The 20,897-nt window shown below is 39.6% G+C and overlaps 1 protein-coding gene across 4 annotated transcripts in view; it reads left to right on the top strand.

Moving 5' to 3' along the window:
• Nucleotides 1–20,897, top strand: part of tle2b (TLE family member 2, transcriptional corepressor b) — an 85,080-nt gene that overhangs the window by 21,389 nt on the left and 42,794 nt on the right. For all 4 annotated transcript variants that reach the window (XM_086162465.1, XM_086162464.1, XM_086162463.1 and 1 more), the window contains exon 4: nucleotides 15,878–15,922. In XM_086162465.1, coding sequence (XP_086018591.1) covers nucleotides 15,878–15,922 — 45 coding nt within the window. The remainder of the gene's footprint in view (nucleotides 1–15,877; nucleotides 15,923–20,897) is intronic.

The following is a 20,897-nucleotide window of genomic DNA, read 5'->3' as shown; positions in this document are numbered from 1 at the left end:
GAGAATAGTGACGATACGATATGTGAAAGGGACTTCAGAAAGGGGTGTTGTTAGTCTAGGTTTGGTAATTTTTTTCTTTTTATTGACTGGGATTCAAGCCCCTCACATCCTTTATCTTAACACCAACTAGACCAGCCCCAACTCACTCTCTTGTCATTCAGCACAAGGTTTTCAGTTTTTTCCTGATATTGAGCCTCAAATGATTGAGAGTTCACTATGTGGAGGGAAAAAAAAGAAAGAAGACAAATTTTTGCAGGTCAAAATAATGATATGCCAAGCATGACATTATGTTATTATCTTAATTAGAAATTCTGCACGAACAACAATTTGTTACATGAATCTGGAAATTGGTCAACATTAAATTAAAACTGCTACAAACACCAGGTGTTAATTCTTTTTGCTCAACCTCAGGTCTCTCTTGTGTGTGCAGCTGGGGGCTCACATGCATCGTAAGCCTTCGACTGTGATAGAAAATCCACAGTGAGTTGACCAGAATTTGATATGCACCATCTGCAGAGCTGCTCACTTTTCATAAACCTGGGAAAAGCAGGCAGGTTCAGGCACGTGAGGTGGATAGACTCGCAGATGGAAGGACAGAAACCGAAAGAGAGAGCGACTGAGAGACTCATGATTGACATGCAGAGCATACGTCAGCAAAGCAAACAGGCAGACATAAAGACAGATAAACACAAACAAAGAACAAGGTGATGTGACTTGGCACTTACACACAGGACCCTGTCCCCATTTTGTACGAAGCTGCATTTACACAGCCAAGCCACTAATGCTTGTGACACACTGAGTTTGTCATTTGTGCCATACAAAATCAAACGAGTCAAAATATTGGATTTCTGCTCATGTAAGATGAACATCAGTGGTTTTGCAACATCTTTTCAGGATTATCTGTAAAATCATAGTACTGTTCTTAAAGTTGTGGTTTTGGTTTTGTAGTTTGTAGTTTAATTGTATTTAATTTCAGCATAATTTTCTTATCAATTCTTCCCAGTCTTCAAGGTTTGTTGATTAAGGTGTTTTATTTTTAGTGTATGTATAAACATATCAAAATTAGGCAACACAGTATCCTGCAAAGCTAGTGTTTGGTGTCCTGAACTGCCCAAACATAACTCTGGAATGGTCTATCAAAACAGAAGATCATGTTTGGATCAAATTCATGTATATTTATGTAAATATCAGCACTTGTTTAAAAAGCCTAAACAATTTGTTATAGGAGGTAAAATGCATATTTGTCTTAATGCATAATTATGGCACGGTACAGAACAACCTCACAAAGAGTCACTGAGAAAACAACAAAACAAAAACAAACAAGAAACAACAACCTCACTCCTAATCTAACCAAGGCATTCCTTAATTTAGCCGGGGTCTAAACTGAATTTCTGATAACAGTGAACTGCCCAGACATTCACCTTCCACAATCATTACAACCAAATCTCAAACCAGGACTGGAAACATGGGGCAGCATAAATGTCACTCTCTGACACATACAGGGCTATGACATTGGTTTAAACTTTGTGTCTATTTAATGTCATTGGCTGTATGACTATTGCATCCTTGGTAAGATGAGTAGCACCGTGGAGTCCAATGATATTTGATTAAATCCTGGCTTAAATATTTAACAGCTGCCTCTGCAGAAAGGCTGCCAGTTGCAGATACAGATGATATATGCATATAGGCTAGCATGACAGGCAGTCAGGACTCCAGGCTATATTATTCTAACCAGAATTAACAGTGGTCGAGCGGATAGCTAATGCAGAGCAATGCTATTTCATAGGCATGGTTTAGAAATTAGAAGGTGGAAAAGAGAGAGAAATGAGAGGGAGGGGCGTGAAAGAGCCGCTCAAAGGCAAAGACAGCTTGAGAGAGAGAGATAGAGAGCGAAAGCGAGCGAGAGAGAGAGAGAGAGAGAGAGAGAAAGCTCAGTGTCAGAAAAAGCAAAGAGCTGCTGAGGGAGGGAAAATACAAAGGGAGGTAGAGATAAAGGGAATAGAAGAGGAGAGGAAGAGAACGATAGAGAAAGACGGGAGATAAAAAGAGAAGTGATACATAAATGATAGAGAAAGTGTGAAAGAAGACATGAAAGAAGAGATACAAGGAAACAGAGTTGGAGAAAGGAGGGATGGAGTGTGGAAAAATATATGTGTAGTGAAGGGATGAAATGGAGGGAAGAATATTTAACAGTGCAAGAGAAAGGGATAGTGATGTGTTTGTGTGGGGTTGGCATAAAATATAAGGAAGAGAGCAAGTGTATGAGAGAGAGTGAAAGTGAGAGACAGAGAAAGAGAGAGAGAGAGAGAGAGAGAGAGAAGGAGGGTACAGGCGCAGACACGTAAATAATGTGAAGCAACAACGGGCTCGCTGCGCCCACAGAGGAGATAACCCAGAAGGCTATATTTAGCTTGTTAGGCCTGTCATCCACACTGAGGCCTGTTTCCACAGGCTGGGGCTCTGCTCACCACTCTGCACTACTGAATAACTATTCATCAGTTTTAATCTCTTTAAATGCTCGGTCAAGGGCTTGAAAAGTAGGGAGATGGTTACCCAAGATGGTAGCTGGGTTACAGTTATGAATATTTTGCTGATACTACATGAAATATAGGAGTAATTGAATCATTGCCGGGTCACGAAGTAAGAATGGAAGCTGTTTTTAAACAATTTATAAATCAAGATTTTTAATAATCTTCACTCACATACACTCACATATTTTGTGATGTGATGAGAAGGTTTTTGGTGCTGTATTCTCATATATATATATATACACTTATATATGAATATATATATATATATATATATATATATATATATATATATATATGTACCCTTTATAGTCCAGACCAGACTTCAATGGGCTTGTGGTGCAGGCAACAGAGGGGATGAAGAAGTAATGGGCAGATTTGGTATACAGGATAGGAACGCAGAGCGACAGATGGTGGTAGACTATGCTGAAAAGATGGAAATGGCTGGAGTAAACACTTCTTTCCAGAAAAGACAGGAACATAGGGTAATTTATAAGAGCGGAGGTGGGACTACATCTTGTACAGATGAGGTAACCTGAAAGAGATCAGTTACTGCAAACTAGTTGTAGGTGAGAGTGTAGCCAGACAGCATAGGATGGTGGTTTGTAGGATAACTTTGGTGACAAGCAAGATCAAGAGGACAAAGGCAGAGCAGAGGACAAATTAGTGGAAGCTGAAAAGGGAGGGGTGTTGTATGGTTTTCAGGTAGGAGTTGAGAAGGCTCTGTGTTGTCAGGGAGAGCTTCCAGATGATTGGACAACTACAGCTAATGTTATTGGAGAGACGGATACTTGATGTATCATCTGGAAGGAAAAGTAGTTAAGGAGACTTGGTGGAATGAGGAAGTGCAGGAGTATATACTGAGAAACCAGTTAGCAAAGAAGTAGTGGGACACTGAGGGGACTGAAGGGAATAGATGGGAGTAGAGGGAGATACGCTCAAGGTAAAGATAGAGGTAGCAAAGGCAACACAAAGTACGATGACTCGTATGCTCGGTTGAACAGTAAGGGGGGAGAGAATGATCTATACAGATTGGCGAAACAGAGAGACAGCAATGGAAAGGATGTACAGCAGGTCCGGGTGATTAAGGATAGAAAGGGAAATGTATTGACAGATGCTAGAGGAGTGATGGGAAGATGGAAAGAGTACTTTCAAGAGCTGATGATTGTGGAAAATGAAAGAGAAGCAAGGGTAGAGGAGATTGTAGACCAAAAAGTAGCAGAGATTAGTAAAAGTTAAGTGTGGAAGGCATTGAAGAGAATGAAGAGTTGAAGGACAGTTGGTCCTGATGATATACCTGTGGAGGTATGGAAGTATCTAGGAGAGGCAGTGGTAGAGTTTCCGTAGAAGATGCCCATTTTGAAGGATAAGGGGGGATGTGCAGAATTGCGGCAACTATAGAGGGAGGAAGTTGATGAGCCATAAAATGAAGTTATGGGAAAGAGTCGTGGAAACTGGAATGAGAGCAGAAGTCAGCATTTGTTAACAGCGGTATGGTTTCAGCCTAGAAAGAGTACTACAGATGCAGTGTTTGCTTTGAGAATGCTAATAGAGAAGCACAGAAAAGACCGGAGGGAGCTGTATTGTGTTTTTGTAGACCTAGAAAAGCACGACAGGGTGCCAAGAGAGGAACTCTGGTATTGTATGAGGAAATCCGGAGTAGTAGAGAAGTATGTTAGACTGGAGCAGGACATATAGCCTAGCTGTGAGACAGTGGTGAGGGGTGCTGTAGGGGTAAGAGAGAAGTTGTGGGACTCCATCAGGGATCAACTCCTAGCGCCTTCTTCTTTGCAGTGGTGATGGACAGGCTGACAGATGAGGTTAGACAGGAATCTCTATAGACCATGATGTTTGCAGATGACATTGTGATCTGCTGTGAGAGCAGACAACAGGTTGAGGGAAATCTTGAGAGGTGGAAGTATGCTCTGGAAAGGTTAAGGTTAGTCGCAGCAAGACAGAGTATATGTGTGGGAATGAGAGGTACCCGGGTGGAACGGTGAGGCTACAGGGAATGGAGATCAAGAAGTCGGAGGATTACAAGAACTTGGGGTTAACAGTCCAGAGCAGCAGAGAGTGTGGTAAGAGATGAAGAGATGGGTTCAAACAGGTTGGAATGGGTGGAGAAAAGTGTTTGGGGTACTATGGGTTCGAAGACTATCAGCCAGAATGAAAGGAAAGGTGTACAAGACAGTGGTGAGACCAGCGATGCTGTATGGTCTAGGAACAGTTACAATGACAAAAAGACGGGAGGCAGAGCTAGAGGTCGCAGAGACAAAGATGCTAAGGTTCTCTTTGGGAGTGACGGGGATGGATAGGATCAGGAAAGAGTCTATCAGAGGAACAGCACATGTTAGATGTTCTGGAGAGAAGGTCAGAAAAGCCAGACTGAGATGGTTCTGTCCTGTGCAGAGGAGGTAGACGGGTGCTGGAATTGGAGTTGCGAGGGAGGAGGTCTTGAGGAAGACCAAAGAGAAGATTTATGGATGTAGTAAGAGAGGATATGAAGGTAGCTGGTATGAGAGAGGAGGATACAGAGGCTAGGGTTAGATGGAGAAGGTTGATTCGCTGTGGCGACACCTGAAGCGAAAAGCTAAAAGGAGAAGAAGAATGTTTATAGTCAAGACGAATCAGAATTTCTGTATGAATGTTAACCACATACGGTCATGCAAAAGATAAAAAGACAGTTATGTTTTTTCATTCAATCCCTATGCCTTCATATTTTACTAATTTAGGCTTTAAGTAGGGCAAATGAGGCTTACACAGTTGAAGCTGCTGTTCTGCTGTATGTAAAGTTATGAGGTTATAAGACAACATAGTTTCCAAAGGTAGACCTTAATTTAATTCTTTCTGGTTATGTTGCAGTCAGTCCTGTCAGGCCAAACTATTCCTACGTGGCACATCTCAAACGCCTTTGTCTTGTGATTTTCTGATCAACTTTGCTTGCATTTCCAGGCAGCTAGTGGGTCAGCAGTTGGCAAGGCAGAATCTCAAGGCCATCTGAAATGGTCTGCTGTGCTGTTAAGGTCATGTTTAGGTCATTACTGTACAACAGATTTTTCCAGGGTGGAAAAAAATTGTCACATTTTTAATCTATACTGACTTCAAACGGAGACCCTTGGAGAAAGTATAAATGTACTTCCAGAAATTACTTATGAGTCAGACTGACTTGCAACTCAACACTGATGATTTGTGACATCTCTTGGACTTCTGACTTTCAACTTGAAATACTTTCTATTCTCCCTGAGAAAAATCCATCTCTGCTTGTAAGGTCACATAAAGATCCTGAAGTATCAGACTTGTGAATTTTCAAAACACTTTTCTCACTGATTTGGATTTTCTGGTGAAGACTTGAGAGTACAACTTGGACATGCTTGGGATTTGCAAAACAGCTAGTTGGTCCATTCCTCCTTGGTCTATATACTACATTTGCATGTTTGGCAGGCTCAATCTTTGTCTTTGTATCGAGAGTTAGACACTTAAATGATTGCCAAAATAACCATCAAGTCACAAATTTGAGTGTCTGTGAGTGTTGTTTCCCACTTGCTGTTGAATTTCTCAGATTTCACCGGTCTCCTGGAATTCCACAATGTATTTTCAAATGGGGGTTGTAATGTTGCCTTTGCTAATCAGGAGTATGGAAGGGTATACAACTTGGGTCATATGCAAAGGGAAGGCAAATGTACAGCTGCATTTACTCCATTTGGCCCGAGGTTGAATTCGGCAGTAAACACTGAAGCATGAGAATGGATTGTCTAAAATAGTTGTCATGCCTGATAAAATCATTCAAAGCCACTATTGTAATCAAATCATTCCCTTGTCTTCCTTCCCCCTCTGCCTGAAATGAAAAAAATCTTGATAGAGCATAAATGAAGGGTTTCAATCAAATTTGTAGTCCTTTGCCTCTCTACTTTTCCTTTTATTTCATTCGTTGGATTAAATGTCTTCGAAAGCTCCTGCATTGTGAGTGCTCTGCTGCCCAACTCTCCATCCCGTCGTCAAACACAAAACTAAACTCTTGATGCAGAATTGAGTGCCCTTTAATGTAATCCCTAAAAAGACAGTTCTACTTGTGGGTGACAACACACATTAGGGAATCACATTAGGTGGCCTCTCCATAGATGTGTTCACGTAAGTTTAAGTGCCATACAAATGCTCCACAGAGGTTTGGTTTAATAAATGGTTATGCTTTTGGCAAGCGGCACAATATTGTCATTCAAGGACCAGGATGTAGGATCTAGAGATATCCTGCAGGTGAAATTGTAAATTGCATCCCCTCCCTGAAGAACTCTGTGGTTGCTTAGAGGGTTTTTCAAGTTTTATCCTAGATTTTTCAAGACTTGGCTTTTTGGCAAGAAAACTTGATGATCCATGAATGGAAATTGCTTTTTAAGCTTATGATTGCTTGAGCAGCAGTTAGGAAAGGGGGAAATAGTGCAGTCTTATGTGATTGATCTCTCTAAATATCATCAATAAAAGTCTGTGGCGCAGAGTCCAGACTCCCATGGTGACTAAGTAGCTGATGTCACACAAATCACATACACACACCAATTCCATAACATGGTGTGTCGGTGCAATGCTCTTGGCACACTTAAAAATCAAATATTCCTACAGCTTGTTTTTATGTGATTTGGGTGACACTTAAAACTGTATGTACAGAAATGCATTCATATATTTATCAGTTGATTGTTTTTAAATCACTTTAAATTGGGTGTTTGGTGTGCAGAGACAGTGCCCTGTTTCACCTTGTTATTCTCTCTTGATGTTTGAAGTGCGTTTTCATTGAAGACCATGCGTTGTCAACTGGTCTAAATTTAACAGAGAAGGAATATAGTTTATTGAAGCAGTGGACCATTACCTTTATCCATTCTCCCTCTCCGAGGGTGTTGGGTGTTCAAGCATCTATTAATTTTTCTGGGAACCTCACATCAGGACTATAATGAGATTTGTATTGAAGTATATGTACAGTCAAATGTATGTTCTTTCTGTATGAAAATAATTTGGCAAAAGGCAGCTTTATCTGGCAATCAACAGAAAATCTATAAACTGACAGCATGACTTGGGGGCTGCAAATATGTGTTACCATGGAAACAATACCAATGCAAATCATTTCGTAAGGAAGGATTTTAATGTGGTTGTGGAAACAGAGGACTTTACATTAAGATATGGGCGCTTAAGACCCAATCAAGCCATTCATAAAAGTTCATAAAATCCATTGTCAAAGCCCCAACTTCAGTAAAACTACATAATCTCTTGTTAATCAATATAGATGTCTTTGGAAATGTATGGTCAGGTTCCCTTGGAATAGTTTATATGGAATATCTAAACTAAAATGTATACTGAAAATGGGAAAAAAGGTCAGAACTACCGGTACATAAAAAGATGTTTCAAACAAATGATAAGTCAATGTAATTTAAGTAGCTAGTTTCTGTGAATAAATGATAGTATGAAATTGCCAAAACTGCCAAGCAAGATCTACTGCTCAGAATATGGTGTTGTTTAACCGGCGATTTAGTGTCCAACATTCAACATGAATCCTTACTGACTTTCCATTGATGGTGTTTCTGTGGTGCTGACACACACAATGTTAACACGCTGCATGCCAACATGTGGGTGGCTAGGAATTCGAAGCTTGTGGAAAAAAGAGGGTAATAATACGTTGAATGACAGCAGGAAGCAAGATGGCAGATATTGCATCTCATTTCTCTCCTTGCCTTGGGATTATAGTAGGGCCAAATTACTGACTGTCTCAACAGGAAATATGTCTGCATCTCGATAGACGAGAAGGAAAAGGGGTTTTCAAGAGTAAAATTGTCCAAGTCTCCCCCCACTACACCCACTCCAAATCAAGGTCAGCTCCATCCAGTTGTTGTGTTGGCTCTGCCTCTGATGAAACCGTCTGCAAGGGAAGCAGCAGTGATTCTGAACGTCTGCAGTGACTGATTTAGTCATCACCTGCTGACAGGACACAATGGAGGAGTCAGAGCCTGCAAACCCAACCTCTGGTGCAGGTTAGCACAGCATTCTAATAAATGTTTTAACGTCAGAGGTGTGTGTGTGCATGCATGTGTGTACGCACATGTGTGCCTGTGAGTGTGTAAAATCCCTCACAAATGCATTGTTCATCAGTGTCTCTTGGGTGAGCTTGTCTCTTTCATCTGCCCGCCCACACACACACACACACACACACACACACACACACACACGCACACACACACACACACACACACACACACACACACACACACACACACAAACACAGATGCGTACTCATACAGACACATACATACACACTGTTGAACATGAACAATACAGGAATAAGCCCAAACTGTTCACTCGTAAGTAGAACACACACATCCTTAATGAATACAAACCAGGATTGATGCTGCATTTTCATGAATAAAGCAATACACACACACACACACACATTCACAGAGACACTCCCTCTTTCTTTCCAACACAAACACATATTATCTCCCACGCACAAACTCATACACAAACAACAACAGTGTGAATAAATTCTAACTATATTCATGTTAGTAGAACATTCACATACCGAAAGTCACACAAGCATGAAAACTGGAACGCACACACATGCACACGAACACACACACACAGACACACCACTTTCCCATTTAGATAAATCACCTTGGATTAGACCCACTTCCTTAAACTCATTTTAGAGTCTGCCAGCTTTCTTCACAGAATGCAAAGAGAGGAGTGAGACTGGCACCGCGGTCTGACACTTTGTCAGCCCTGCGCGGGTGGGTGGGGGTGCGTAAGAGCAAACACTGCCTGAAGATTGGATAAGTCGAAAGAGGATGGAAACATAGAGAGGAGGAGAGAAAGAGAAAGAGAGAGCTCAACCCAACTCAGTGAGAGAAATGCAGGATGACTTATTTGTCTGTCTTGCTCCGATAATGTGCTGTGTGTGTGTTATTAGCGGCAGATAGATGTCGGGTTTGTTCAGTCGAAGGTCACAGGACAATCAAATAAACAAGAATTACACCACATCCTCATTTGTCTTCATTTACTTACGTAACAAACCGAAATAGAAATAGTTCACTCTGGAAACCACATTAATGTTCTGCAGATGTTACTCCTTTTAATTAGGACCTCACATGAACTTTTAATGAAGTGTTCCACAGAAGGATGTCAGACCTTTAAAATGCACACAGCCTTAATGTTATCTCGTGAAATATTTAATGAATAACCCTGGGCACAGGAAAAAAAACACATCAACAAATTCACCACCTGTTATTATTTTTTTTTCCTTTAAATGCTTTTTTGACAGAGATCTGTATGTGTTTATATCAGTAATTTCAGTTTTCTATATCTTCAAGGATATCACAACAAGAAACACATAGACAACAAAACTAAAAACATGAAGCTAGTGAGGAAGGCACTTGAGACAGCAGCTTCAGCACATTCTTTGTGAAAAATACGAATCACCATAACCCCCCCACACACACACACACTTTTCCTCTAATGTGGTCATTTACTTGGGACTGCTGTTTAGATTTTTTTTTTCTGGAAATTTGACAGAATTCCACTCATCTGCAGACACAATTTTATTTGTATGCAGACATTACATCTTTGCATCATTTTCTCTATGTATTATAGGTGACTGATTCTTATACGCCGCCTCATTAACTGAAATGCTCTGTGATGTATGACAGCCTGGCGAATGTGTCTGGTCTCCCCCAATTTGTTTTATCATCCAGGGGATGCTAAGGATGGTTGGGGATCAAACACTGCTGTGGGCACAATCAGACGACTTGCAACTGATCAGATTAAAAGACTTTGTGACATTCCACATCACACAGTGGCTACTAGATAGTCCTCTTTTTAAACCTGCCCTGCACAAGATAAGTGGTTTTGACTGGCATTGCAGGGGTGGAGCGGTTGTAAATAAGACTAAATTAGAGATGGCCCTTTAAGATCCGTTGGGTGATTAGAAACTGAGACCAGTGTATTGATTAGGTTTCCAGGTTATTTATGTTTCATATCATGTGTGGAGCAGTGAACAAAAAAATACTAAAACAGTAAGGACGAAGTGGAATACGAGCATTTTCCCAGGGCAGACAGAGGGGAAACTGTGGCTAAATAGGATTTGATTGTAAAGATTTACACATCAATTTTTTTTTTAATTACTTGTGTTTTCTGAGAGAAAGAAGCTTCTTCTTGTGAGACATTCTGAATGATTTTGATGGAGTTTTTTCTTTGATAAGAGATCTTGTTAACGGTTGAAAAAGGTCCCATTTTTGTATCTTTAAGGGCAGAGTAAGACCCTGTTCCATCGCTACTAAATTGTGATGTTTTATGATGCTTGATGAAAAGCACTAGTAACTGCCTTTTTCTTAACCCCCAGTGCTGTCTGACTAGTGTATCACCATCAGTGTGCATCCTATAATTGATCTTCACCCTGCTTTTATAAGCCAAATTTCAAGCTGCTTTCTCTCCTCTTGAGTGCAGTTCAGCAGTAATATGTCCTCCTTCTCTTATTGTGTCACTTAAACAAAACATCCATAAATAAATGCTGCTGTATTATCTGTTTTTCTCTTCAATTTTTTTTTGCTGTAAAAAAACTATTGTTGCATTTGGCCAACATTAGATAGAGCCATCAAAGTCTACTCGAAAAGAAAACTCTCTTTCTATTTCTTTCTCAACACCCATTTTGCAAGTAAGAGAATAAGTGAGATGCCAAATTAGGCAACAGAGAATCATATCCTGCTGTTATAGAGATGTTAGCTTCAGATTTTATTTTTTGCAAAAAAATAAATTACAATTTTAAACATTTAAATGCTATTTTCAAAATGATTCTGGTTTTTGATGAGAAGAGTTGATAGTCATTTTGTATCACAAAAAGTACTCAAAAAAAGAATCGCACAGAGGTGTGTGAGAGATTTTGTACCTGTGCAAAGTAGTAGGACTCATAGTCAAGTCAAGTCAGCTTTCATAGAACACAACATATAGAACACATATAGATAAAACAGGACAGCATATAGTATTGCAACATATTGTGTTTTGACCTAAGCTAAGTGTGACAAGTGTAGCAATTGTAACAAGAGTAATAAATAATACACTTTGCAAATCACCTGTCACAATGATTTGTCCCAAAACTCCAAACTCCTTACATTCATTTGTTTTTCTGAACAGTGATACTGGCATTAACATTTGTGTCAACAATTCTTTCTGTGATAGAAAAAGTAGAGTTGTTTTTCATTTCAATTGTGGATCATTACAATTCAGGTATTAGAGCAAAAAGAAAAATTATTACAAATCAAAAATTATGATTATATGACCATTGAATCGTGGTGTTCCAAATCTAGATTCAAATCATTCCAGGTCTTGAGATTCCCAGGCATCATTATTTGGCACTAAAATGAGTTATTGAGACTTCTCATCAACAAGCATGAAAGTATTGGAAAATAATCCTAAATCAGGGCAGCTGATGTCTGAAGAAAATAACAAAAAATCATCAAGCCTTATTGAACAGAAATTGTTGATGGATATTGTTTTTGTTTGCTGTCTGTCTACCGACAGCTAGTTTTCCGTGAACAATGCAAAAGGTTATCCAATCGCTTGGAACTATACATCATACAACCTATACACTTAAAACATATACACCGTTAAGATGCTTTTGATTAGAAATGCGTAACTAGTCTTCTCCTGCTGTCCCTCCTCTGTCTAAATCTTGTATTATTTTTTTAGTACATACAGAGAAAATAAGTGACTCTTCAAGGTCACACATGAATGTGAATGGTAGTACATTTTCTGCCATCAGTGCATGGTTTCTTTTTGTATGTGCAGCTCGAAAATAAAAGCTGCATCCAGAGTATACAGTATTTATCTCAAATGACTCAAGTGGCAAAAAGCAAAACAATTGTTTGATCTCTGGGTGGGCAACTGTGTGTGCTCTTAGTTAGTGATGTCAGCCAGTTGGCTCAGTGCCCCTCCAAAAGGCTTAGACCCAAGTATCCCCTTCGTAAACGCACACACACACACACACACACACACACACACACACACACACACACACACACACACACACACACACACAAGAGCTACGGCGCAAAGTAGGGATTATATAACGAAGGGGGTTGGGGCTGGGTGGTTTGAATTTACAGAGGATGAACCTGTTATTTGAAAAAGGTCTATAATAGGAAAGAACCTAGAAATATAAATGTAATATCATATAATTAAGTTACAGATATTCACAATGTTTAGTACCACTGTTAAACCTCACCATGTAGTATATTGTAGTGCACCTGTTGCATTAGAGTGATGCACAGTAAAAGCAGCTGCATGCACTATGTATGGGTTTTTGGAGTTGCTCCTGTGGCATCTCATCACTGGAATGTTGTCCTCAAATTGTACAGTCTGAATGTTTTGTATAAAATGTGGGCATTAAACTTTTGAACTTGTGACACATCCATTATTCTCAGCTTTGACCTTTAATGGATATTAATCTCTCATATTCCACTTCTGCAGAGTCTTAAGCAGCAGTGGTTTGCTGTACTTGTGTATATAAACACACCCATAGCATAATTTAAGACAATAGACTGTTCAATGTCATAAATAGTGCATTTTGATTCTGGCGGTTGTGTAAGAGCCCTATAATTGCTGTGTTTTTAGTTATCATCCTTTATAACTAGATGTCACTATCAGGCCCCTGTCAGGTGCCTTCGTTAATGCAGAAATCCACAATTCAATACTAATGCATGAATCCTTAGTGTTAACTTGCCATTTGACTTTCAGAACGAAACCTAAAGAAGCCTCATTTTCGATGACTGAAAAGAAAGTCAGATGAACGGAAAATTTTTAATTAAACTGTCTCAAGGAAACCTTACAGAACTGAACTTAACATTGTTCTCTTCAGTCTGACTTTCACATGGACTCTGGTAGTAAAGCGTAACAGAGTAACGCTCCCATCATGCCTATATTGAAACATTCCTATCTAGATATATTCAGCCACTTGCATCTTTTTTAGTCCAGAGTAAAGACGTCCACCTGAGGCTGCTCGAGTGGGCTGGTTTGTTATATCCAAGGTTGTATTGAGATACTCAGCCTCCTGGTGGGAGCACTCTTAAGCTGTTTGTGCGGCTGGGGAAAAAAAAAAAAACGTGAAATACTAAATGAAAAGGGTGAAAATGAAAGACGGGTGAGTGAAAGAGAGAAATGGAGAGTAATGACAGAGGTGGAGAGGCTGATGGAAGAGATGGGGGGGAGAATTAATAAGGGGAGATGGACAGGAATTGAGTTAAAAAGATGGGGAATGGTGTGGAGAGGTAATGATGGATAGGTAAAGAGAGAGGCTGATGAGAGATGGCGAGACGGAGAGTAACATAACAAAGAGAGATGTCACATGCCTTTCACGTTGAGAGGCCTCGAGCAGACGCGGACACTGGAACACAAAGAGCTGCCCCAAATATGTTTGTGTGTGTGTGTGTGTGTGTGTGTGTGTGTGTGTGTGTGTGTGTGTGTGTGTGTGTGTGCCTTAAATGCACATGTGTGTTTTTTAAGCTGCAAGTGCGTTATGTGCAGTACATATGTATTTTCACTAGCGAGAGAGAAATGACTTCCAAAAATGGTTGTGTATGCCTGTGTGTGAAAACCGGTTTATGCCAATCTTATTATGAGTTTACAGGAAAAAAAAGCTAAAAAATTAGCCATCCTGAAAGGAGGAGAGGAAGAAGAGAGATAGCATACAACAGAGGAGAAAAGTGAGAGAACAACATTGCAAGACAAATTGCAGTTCCTGTCGTGTCAGAATGACTCACTGTAGCAATCCATCCACCCATGCTTTTTTTTGACTGGCCAAAATTGGCAATACACTGATTTTTTTATTTTTGTTTTTTGTTTTTTATATAGTAAGGTAATGTGGTTGAGAAGAATCATATTACGTGTATAAAGTTTGAAATACCATGTGATACTATTTTTGTCTTTCGACCGAAAAGGTGCATATAAATCTTGTACATTAGGCCTGTGGTATAGTGTTTAATTGTGCTCATGCCAGTAAAGTAAATATGAATTTGATAAGATGGGTACAGACAGACAGTATTTGAGTTAAATAAGACAGGAAATGAGTACTGACAGAATAAGTGATGGCTTGAGAGCGAAGACCGAAGGGAAGAAAGAGCGAAGGGAAGAAAGGAAAAGAAAAGAAAAGAGGTGGACTGATAGCTTTTAGGGGCGGTGTGGCTCAGGTGGCGAGGGCAGACATCTCCGAACGTAACGTTCCTGATTCGATTGACAAACTATCCCTTGCCTGTTCAAGTGTTTTTGGGCAAGACACTGAACCCCTAACTGCTCACCAGGTGCTGGCTAAGTGGTGCCTGCTGCTCATGGTTCATCCTTGATGGGTTAAATGCAGTGGTCATACTTCTCTGATGTTGTGCTCCATTTATAATCGCACGCTAATAAATAAATGGCTTTTTTCTATTCTTATGAGGCAGGGGGAGTAAAAAGTAAAACAGAAGAGAGCAACAGAGGGAAGAGGAACATGAAAATGCAGAGAGAAAAAGACAGAAGTGTTTGGTCATCATCAGTGGCAATGGCTGCCTTGACCGATCCAGCTGGATGAATGCTGCTTGCAACAAACACCATTACAGCAGATTATGAATGTACACCAGCGTGAGAACAGCACATTTAGCAAGCACACATGCAGAGATGTTAGCAGAAGGCGGTTAGTAAACAAGCACACAGTGATCGCTTATGCTTGCTACTTTAGATGCACAGTCAGGTAGGAGCATGACAAGGCGTTTGCCCATTTTATAAAATGTTATGAGGAAATTTAGTTCACATACATCTTCTGGCAGACTTGTCATCTGACATGCTGTGTTGAGTTCAAGGGGGTGATGATACCATATGGCATTTGCTTGGTAGGAGGATGTATTTTCATCTGATTCTAAAAGGGTGAATTACAGTCCAATGTGCAGGGTAAACTATCTCTTTAAGGACATATTGAAACCTAGCAATCAATGTTCACTTTCCAACTTAGACATATAATCACAGCTAAAGTCCTTGCAAGTTATACCAAGCTACAAAGATATGGATCACATGGTACCATTGTTAAATTCTATTAAAAAAAATATATCAATATGAAGCCAATAGTCAAGAATACAATGTTAACAGTCTCATTTTTGTAATGTTTCTTTACAGGTCTGCACACACTTTCTATCTTCCCCATCTTCTCACTCTTCTGTCATTAATTTCACTGAAAAACAGTAGCATATGCAGCTTTATGGAGCAACAGATGTTCAGTGGTAGACAGAGAGAAAGACTGAATATTAATGTGAGCTTTGTAAACATTTCTAATGACCTATCGTCATTTGTGCTTCTCTCTGCAGTACTATGAAATGTCTTACGGGCTCAACATTGAGATGCACAAACAGGTAAGAGCAACTGTGTTTGTGGGGTTTTGTGGGTTTATGTGTGTGTCTTTGTGTGGAAGAGCGAGCGAGAGATACATTGTCTATGTGTGTTGCATTTTGCAGTTAGAAGTTGCATTTATTGTGTAGGCGAGAGAAGCGGAATTTTACACACTCAAGCATTGTATTTTGTGTAGGTGTTTTTTTATTTAACGTAACTTACCATTTTTGGTACTTTCATAAAAGACCCTTTGCTTATCCATCCATAAATTAGAGAAATATTTTAGAATGACCAATGGAAAACATGAACTCCAGTAAAACACCTGCACTTGAAAAGTATACTTTTGAAATTTGTGTCAGCCACATTAATGCGTCATCGCTACAATTAGACTGTTTTAAGTAACCTAAGTAAGTTAAATTTTTAATCCTTGAATATTTACTCAAACAAATACATTGATCTAGCAATTCAATTGATCGATCAAACTGTGGCCCAAGAATTCAGTAAAATGAAGCAGGTTTCTTATCTTGGCTGGATTCACTTGCTGTTAGCCCACTGCTGCACTTGTCTGTATTTAGAAAGAACTAAAATATACGTTCCTGTATTTTTTCCTGGCATTGAGTTTAAAAGCTAGAAATAAATAACATTCCTTATAAACAAAAACAAACAAGTTAGCGCATGTGGATTGGAAAGACTAAACCAAATCTCTCGTATCTGGTTTTTGCTGGGTATGTATGAAATTTGTGTTTTCAAAGAAGTGTGTTAAACTGCATGCTTGCATTGACAGCTGAACGAAATCCTGAGATGGCAGTATATGATTATTGAGAAAATAAGCATTTATGAGCATTATAGAACAATTCAGCTAATAAATATCATTACTGAGGCCAGTACAAGGCCACTTAACATTCTTAACTTCAAGCCAGCTGGGCCCCCCTCTGGTTTTCTGAAAGGGATGCTGAGGCCAAATATGAGTTCAGTGGAGTTAAATTGTACCTACTTTGCATTTATTCTTATTTAGTCAGGTGATCTTGAATTTAGAGATGTTGAGCAGGAGGTTTGTTTTCTCAGGCAGAAACAGTGCTTCTTAAAGAGACATCAATACCCCATGGGGTATTTTATCATACTGCAGTGGACTGATTATTCAGTACTTGCAGATTACTGAAATATTTATGATATAAAAAGTTCTATAGAACTTTTGATGAACAAACCAACTATATATATTACTCCCGGCTTCGGTGCTTTTAACTGCTGGTGGTTGTCATCTCTTTCATATATTTGTTTGAGACTCCTTGTTTTTACCATGTCCACAAAAAAAAGAATGAAAAAATGAAGGTAATTAGCCCAGTACACTTTTAAAAAATGTCAACTACCAGGTTGTGTCATGAATCAGATTCTTTTTCTAGAGCATTATTAACCCTTGTTCATTAGATTGACCGAAAATATTAATTTCTGGTTGGGAGCACTAAGGATGTGCAAAACAGTCCATAGTGAGGGGAAACGTATCAAGAGCTTTCCAACTCTCAGACAACTGTGAAGTTTGTTGTCAAACTGCTGCTTATTCCTCTTTTTCTCAGTGCCCTATGGCATACCTTTTTCCACCATCAAGAATACTTGCCCCCCGGTGCTGATGTTGAGTATCTTGGAAGACAAGAGGGGATTTAATGGAGGGTTTTTTTTTTTCCCTAACAGTGAGGTCTCAACATGTCTGACATGTGGGCTAAGAAACCAGCTCATTGTTTGAAAAATCCTGTGAAAACACTGGCAAATTAAAGCTCCTGAACTCACTTAATGCACTTTTACCTCATAATCATTGTGTCATTTCACACTCAAGGTATTTGCAGCACAGAAATATCAAACAGTGGGTTTTGTCCAAATAGTTGGAGTGCAGAGAATTTATATTTTTTGCTTATTAAAGACTTTTAATACTGTATTCTATGTAAAACAGACACCATTTAACATTACATAACACTAGCTGTGACATGGAGGGTAATGTTCGGTCGGCACATGTCCAGTAGAAGAAACACAATGGCTTCGGATGTCAAAACAAGACAAATGTCAAGAGCCTAAATTGTTCCTTCCAAATCCCAATTCAAGTTTTTTATCCAAAACATGAACAACATTTGAAAACTGGAAACCTCAAGGGGAATTTATGTAAGAATTGTTGTACTATTAAAATATAGGACTCAAGCTCTCACTGAAACTCCCTGATAGATGGGGTTTATTGATTCCCAAACCCTGCAGCAGCACAAATATTGACAGAGCATTCAGGTGGAAAGAGACGAACAGGCAAATTGAGAGAGTAAGACCTAAAAACCAAAAAGGACAGAGCTCTGGAAATGTGGATTAATTTAAAACTCTTGTTGAAATACAGTGAAAGCCCTCTTGTGATCAAAACTGGTCTCTCACTGTTTTTCAAATTTGTGTGGAAGGGAATTGCTTTCCTATTTTACGTTAACCGATGCTTTAATCAACCTCTTATCATTGGTAATTATAAAACAAGATGAAATAGGTCTTAATTATTCCCCAACTGGGATCTGAAATATTTGAAAAATATTACCTCACTGCAAGCACTGAATTAGTAAACAAATCAGCTTTTTATCTTCATCTGGAGTTGCAGTTAGGAGGATAATTTAAATTTTAATATTCCACTAAAACACTCAGTGCTATTAAATATGGTCATGAGACGGACTATGAAGCAGGAAGCAGAATATTACTACTGTCATTGCAAGCAGAGAACATTTTACCAAGGAAGGTGGATAGATGGAATGGGAGAAGTGAGGGGAGGCCTGGAAAGAGAATGAAAGTGAGGGCAGAGTCGGACTGTCAACTCTTGTCACCAATGAGAGAAATGGACTGTAGTGCTGGCTGCACCTCTGAGAGATGGAAGAAGGAGGGGGCGACGGGGAGACCGAAGAGGGGAAAGGAGAGAGGGGAAGAAGGGATAAGTGCAGAAGGTGACAGCAGACCGAAAAAGTTAGACTCAGATGAATGGGAATAAAAGAGAGAAATAAATAAAGGGGGTGAAGGGGGGGGGGGTGTCAGGAAGCAGTGAGGGGAGATATGAGTGGAGTGAGTCAGGGGAATATGAAGGAAGAAAGGTAAAATTGACATTTTTCTAAAAGTACATGTGTGTGCAACTGGAAGAAAAAAAGAACATATGTGAGAAAAAGGATGTGTATAGAAGTGGATGTGAGTGACTAGACCTTCAGTAAGGCAAATAGTCAGCTCTTCAACTGCACAAATCCACTACTGAAACCATCATACTGCACATATCTCAACATGTAAAAATACTGTATAAATGTGGACAATAGAGAGGAGTTATGTCAAAGGACAGCTCTTTGTCATAAATCAAATGTAGCCTCTTAGAGAACAAGGCAAAAGATACATTTCATGTATTTTAGCCTGTTATGGAATGTATTAGGCTATTATATCGTGAGGCAGGTTGTATCGACCGGCCTCATGTTCATTATTCATTTTATTGGAAAAAATAATGGAAGATGATTTAGAAGGTGAAAAAAAAAACTAGCCTTGTGATGGATTGGTGACAAGACCAGGGTGAACCTGGATGCTAACATTTTCAAAATTAAAACAAATATGTATCGCCTTCAATCCTGAGTCCTGATAAAACCCTCCTGTGGTGTTACCGAGATGAACTCCTTCACTCAGATACTGTATCTGGTCACCAGTCTTACCGCTTTCCAAACACCAGTTGACTGTCAACCAAATTGTAAGGTACAGAAAATTGCTTGAAAATTGAAATTGGAAAAAAATAAGTGAAAAAGTTATTTTATGGCAATAAAAGGATATCCGTTAGCAAAATATATTTTTGCTTGTATAGTATGGGACAAAAAGCCATGGCAACAAGACCCAACTACCAGACAGAGATATTTTTTTCTAAATCAAAAACATTTAGAGTACAAAGAGAATAGGGAATTTCTGTCCAACATGCTACAACCTGAAGGACACTGTATGACTGAGGCGCTCACACACACACACACACACACACGATTCTCACACCAGCACACTCACATAGATGCCTTCGTACACGCCCGCATAAAAAGAGTAAAAATAAAAATGTTTTATAAATGCAGACCAAATGGATTTACATATTTTGTATTTACATGCTCGCACAACATTTTGTTAAAAAATGGGTATTAAATCAGAGCCTGTAACGATTTCAGGATATAGTGAAGAGATGAAAAGTAGAAAAAGTTGCTTTAGAAATGAGGAAAAGGGATAGATGATCATAGATCCATCCATCCATTATCGACCACCTATCCTGCGGTCAGGATCACAGGGATGCTGGCGGAGAAAGAGGGAGATCAAGAGACATCAAGGAAGAAGGGCGCTTTCAGCTGCATTGAGAAATCGTGAATCATGAATTGATTTAACACTATCTCCTCTTATTTCCTCTCGTCCTCATCTCCTCCACCCCCTCTTCCCCTCTTCCCCTTGGCACCTTCCCCCTAACATCCTGCTGAGATTTGCTGCCATTGCCTTCCCTCCCAGTCTCCTTCTCCTGCTCTTGCTCTGTCATTATCAGTGGCAGGACCATCTCATGTCCTGGCATTAATTGAGCTGTAACAGTCATCTTGTGCCTTCTACCCTCCCTTTGACTCTCTTGTGCTTTGTTCAGCTCCCCTTCTCTCCTTCACTCCTTAAATTTCACACTTGCTCTTTATCTTCCACAACCTCACTTTCCTTTTACCATTTGATCCTTTCTTGTTTCCTCTCAATTTCCTTCCCTCTTCCTGCTTCTCCTCTCCGTCTTTTTTTTTCCAAGCGATCGTATCAGAGCTATATGAAGGCACGGGACAGATAACATCTCCTCCATCTTTCTCCAAGATGCCCGGGACACACATGCAATCTCTCTGTCTCGCGCACGCACATGAGCACGCACACACATCCACACCCAATTACCATCACATTATCTCACTTGATTCACTTTCATCATCACCCCATATGTATACTGTGCTGCTATTCAGTGAGGAGATAGATCAG

Source organism: Fistularia commersonii, chromosome 16, assembly GCF_037954325.1.
Source record: "Fistularia commersonii isolate RoL2024-O1a breed Wild chromosome 16, RoL_Fcom_v1.0, whole genome shotgun sequence".
NCBI classification, from domain to species: Eukaryota; Metazoa; Chordata; class Actinopteri; order Syngnathiformes; family Fistulariidae; genus Fistularia; species Fistularia commersonii.
Note: the sequence above shows the minus strand (reverse complement) of the source record. Positions and strands in the feature narration are given on the sequence as shown.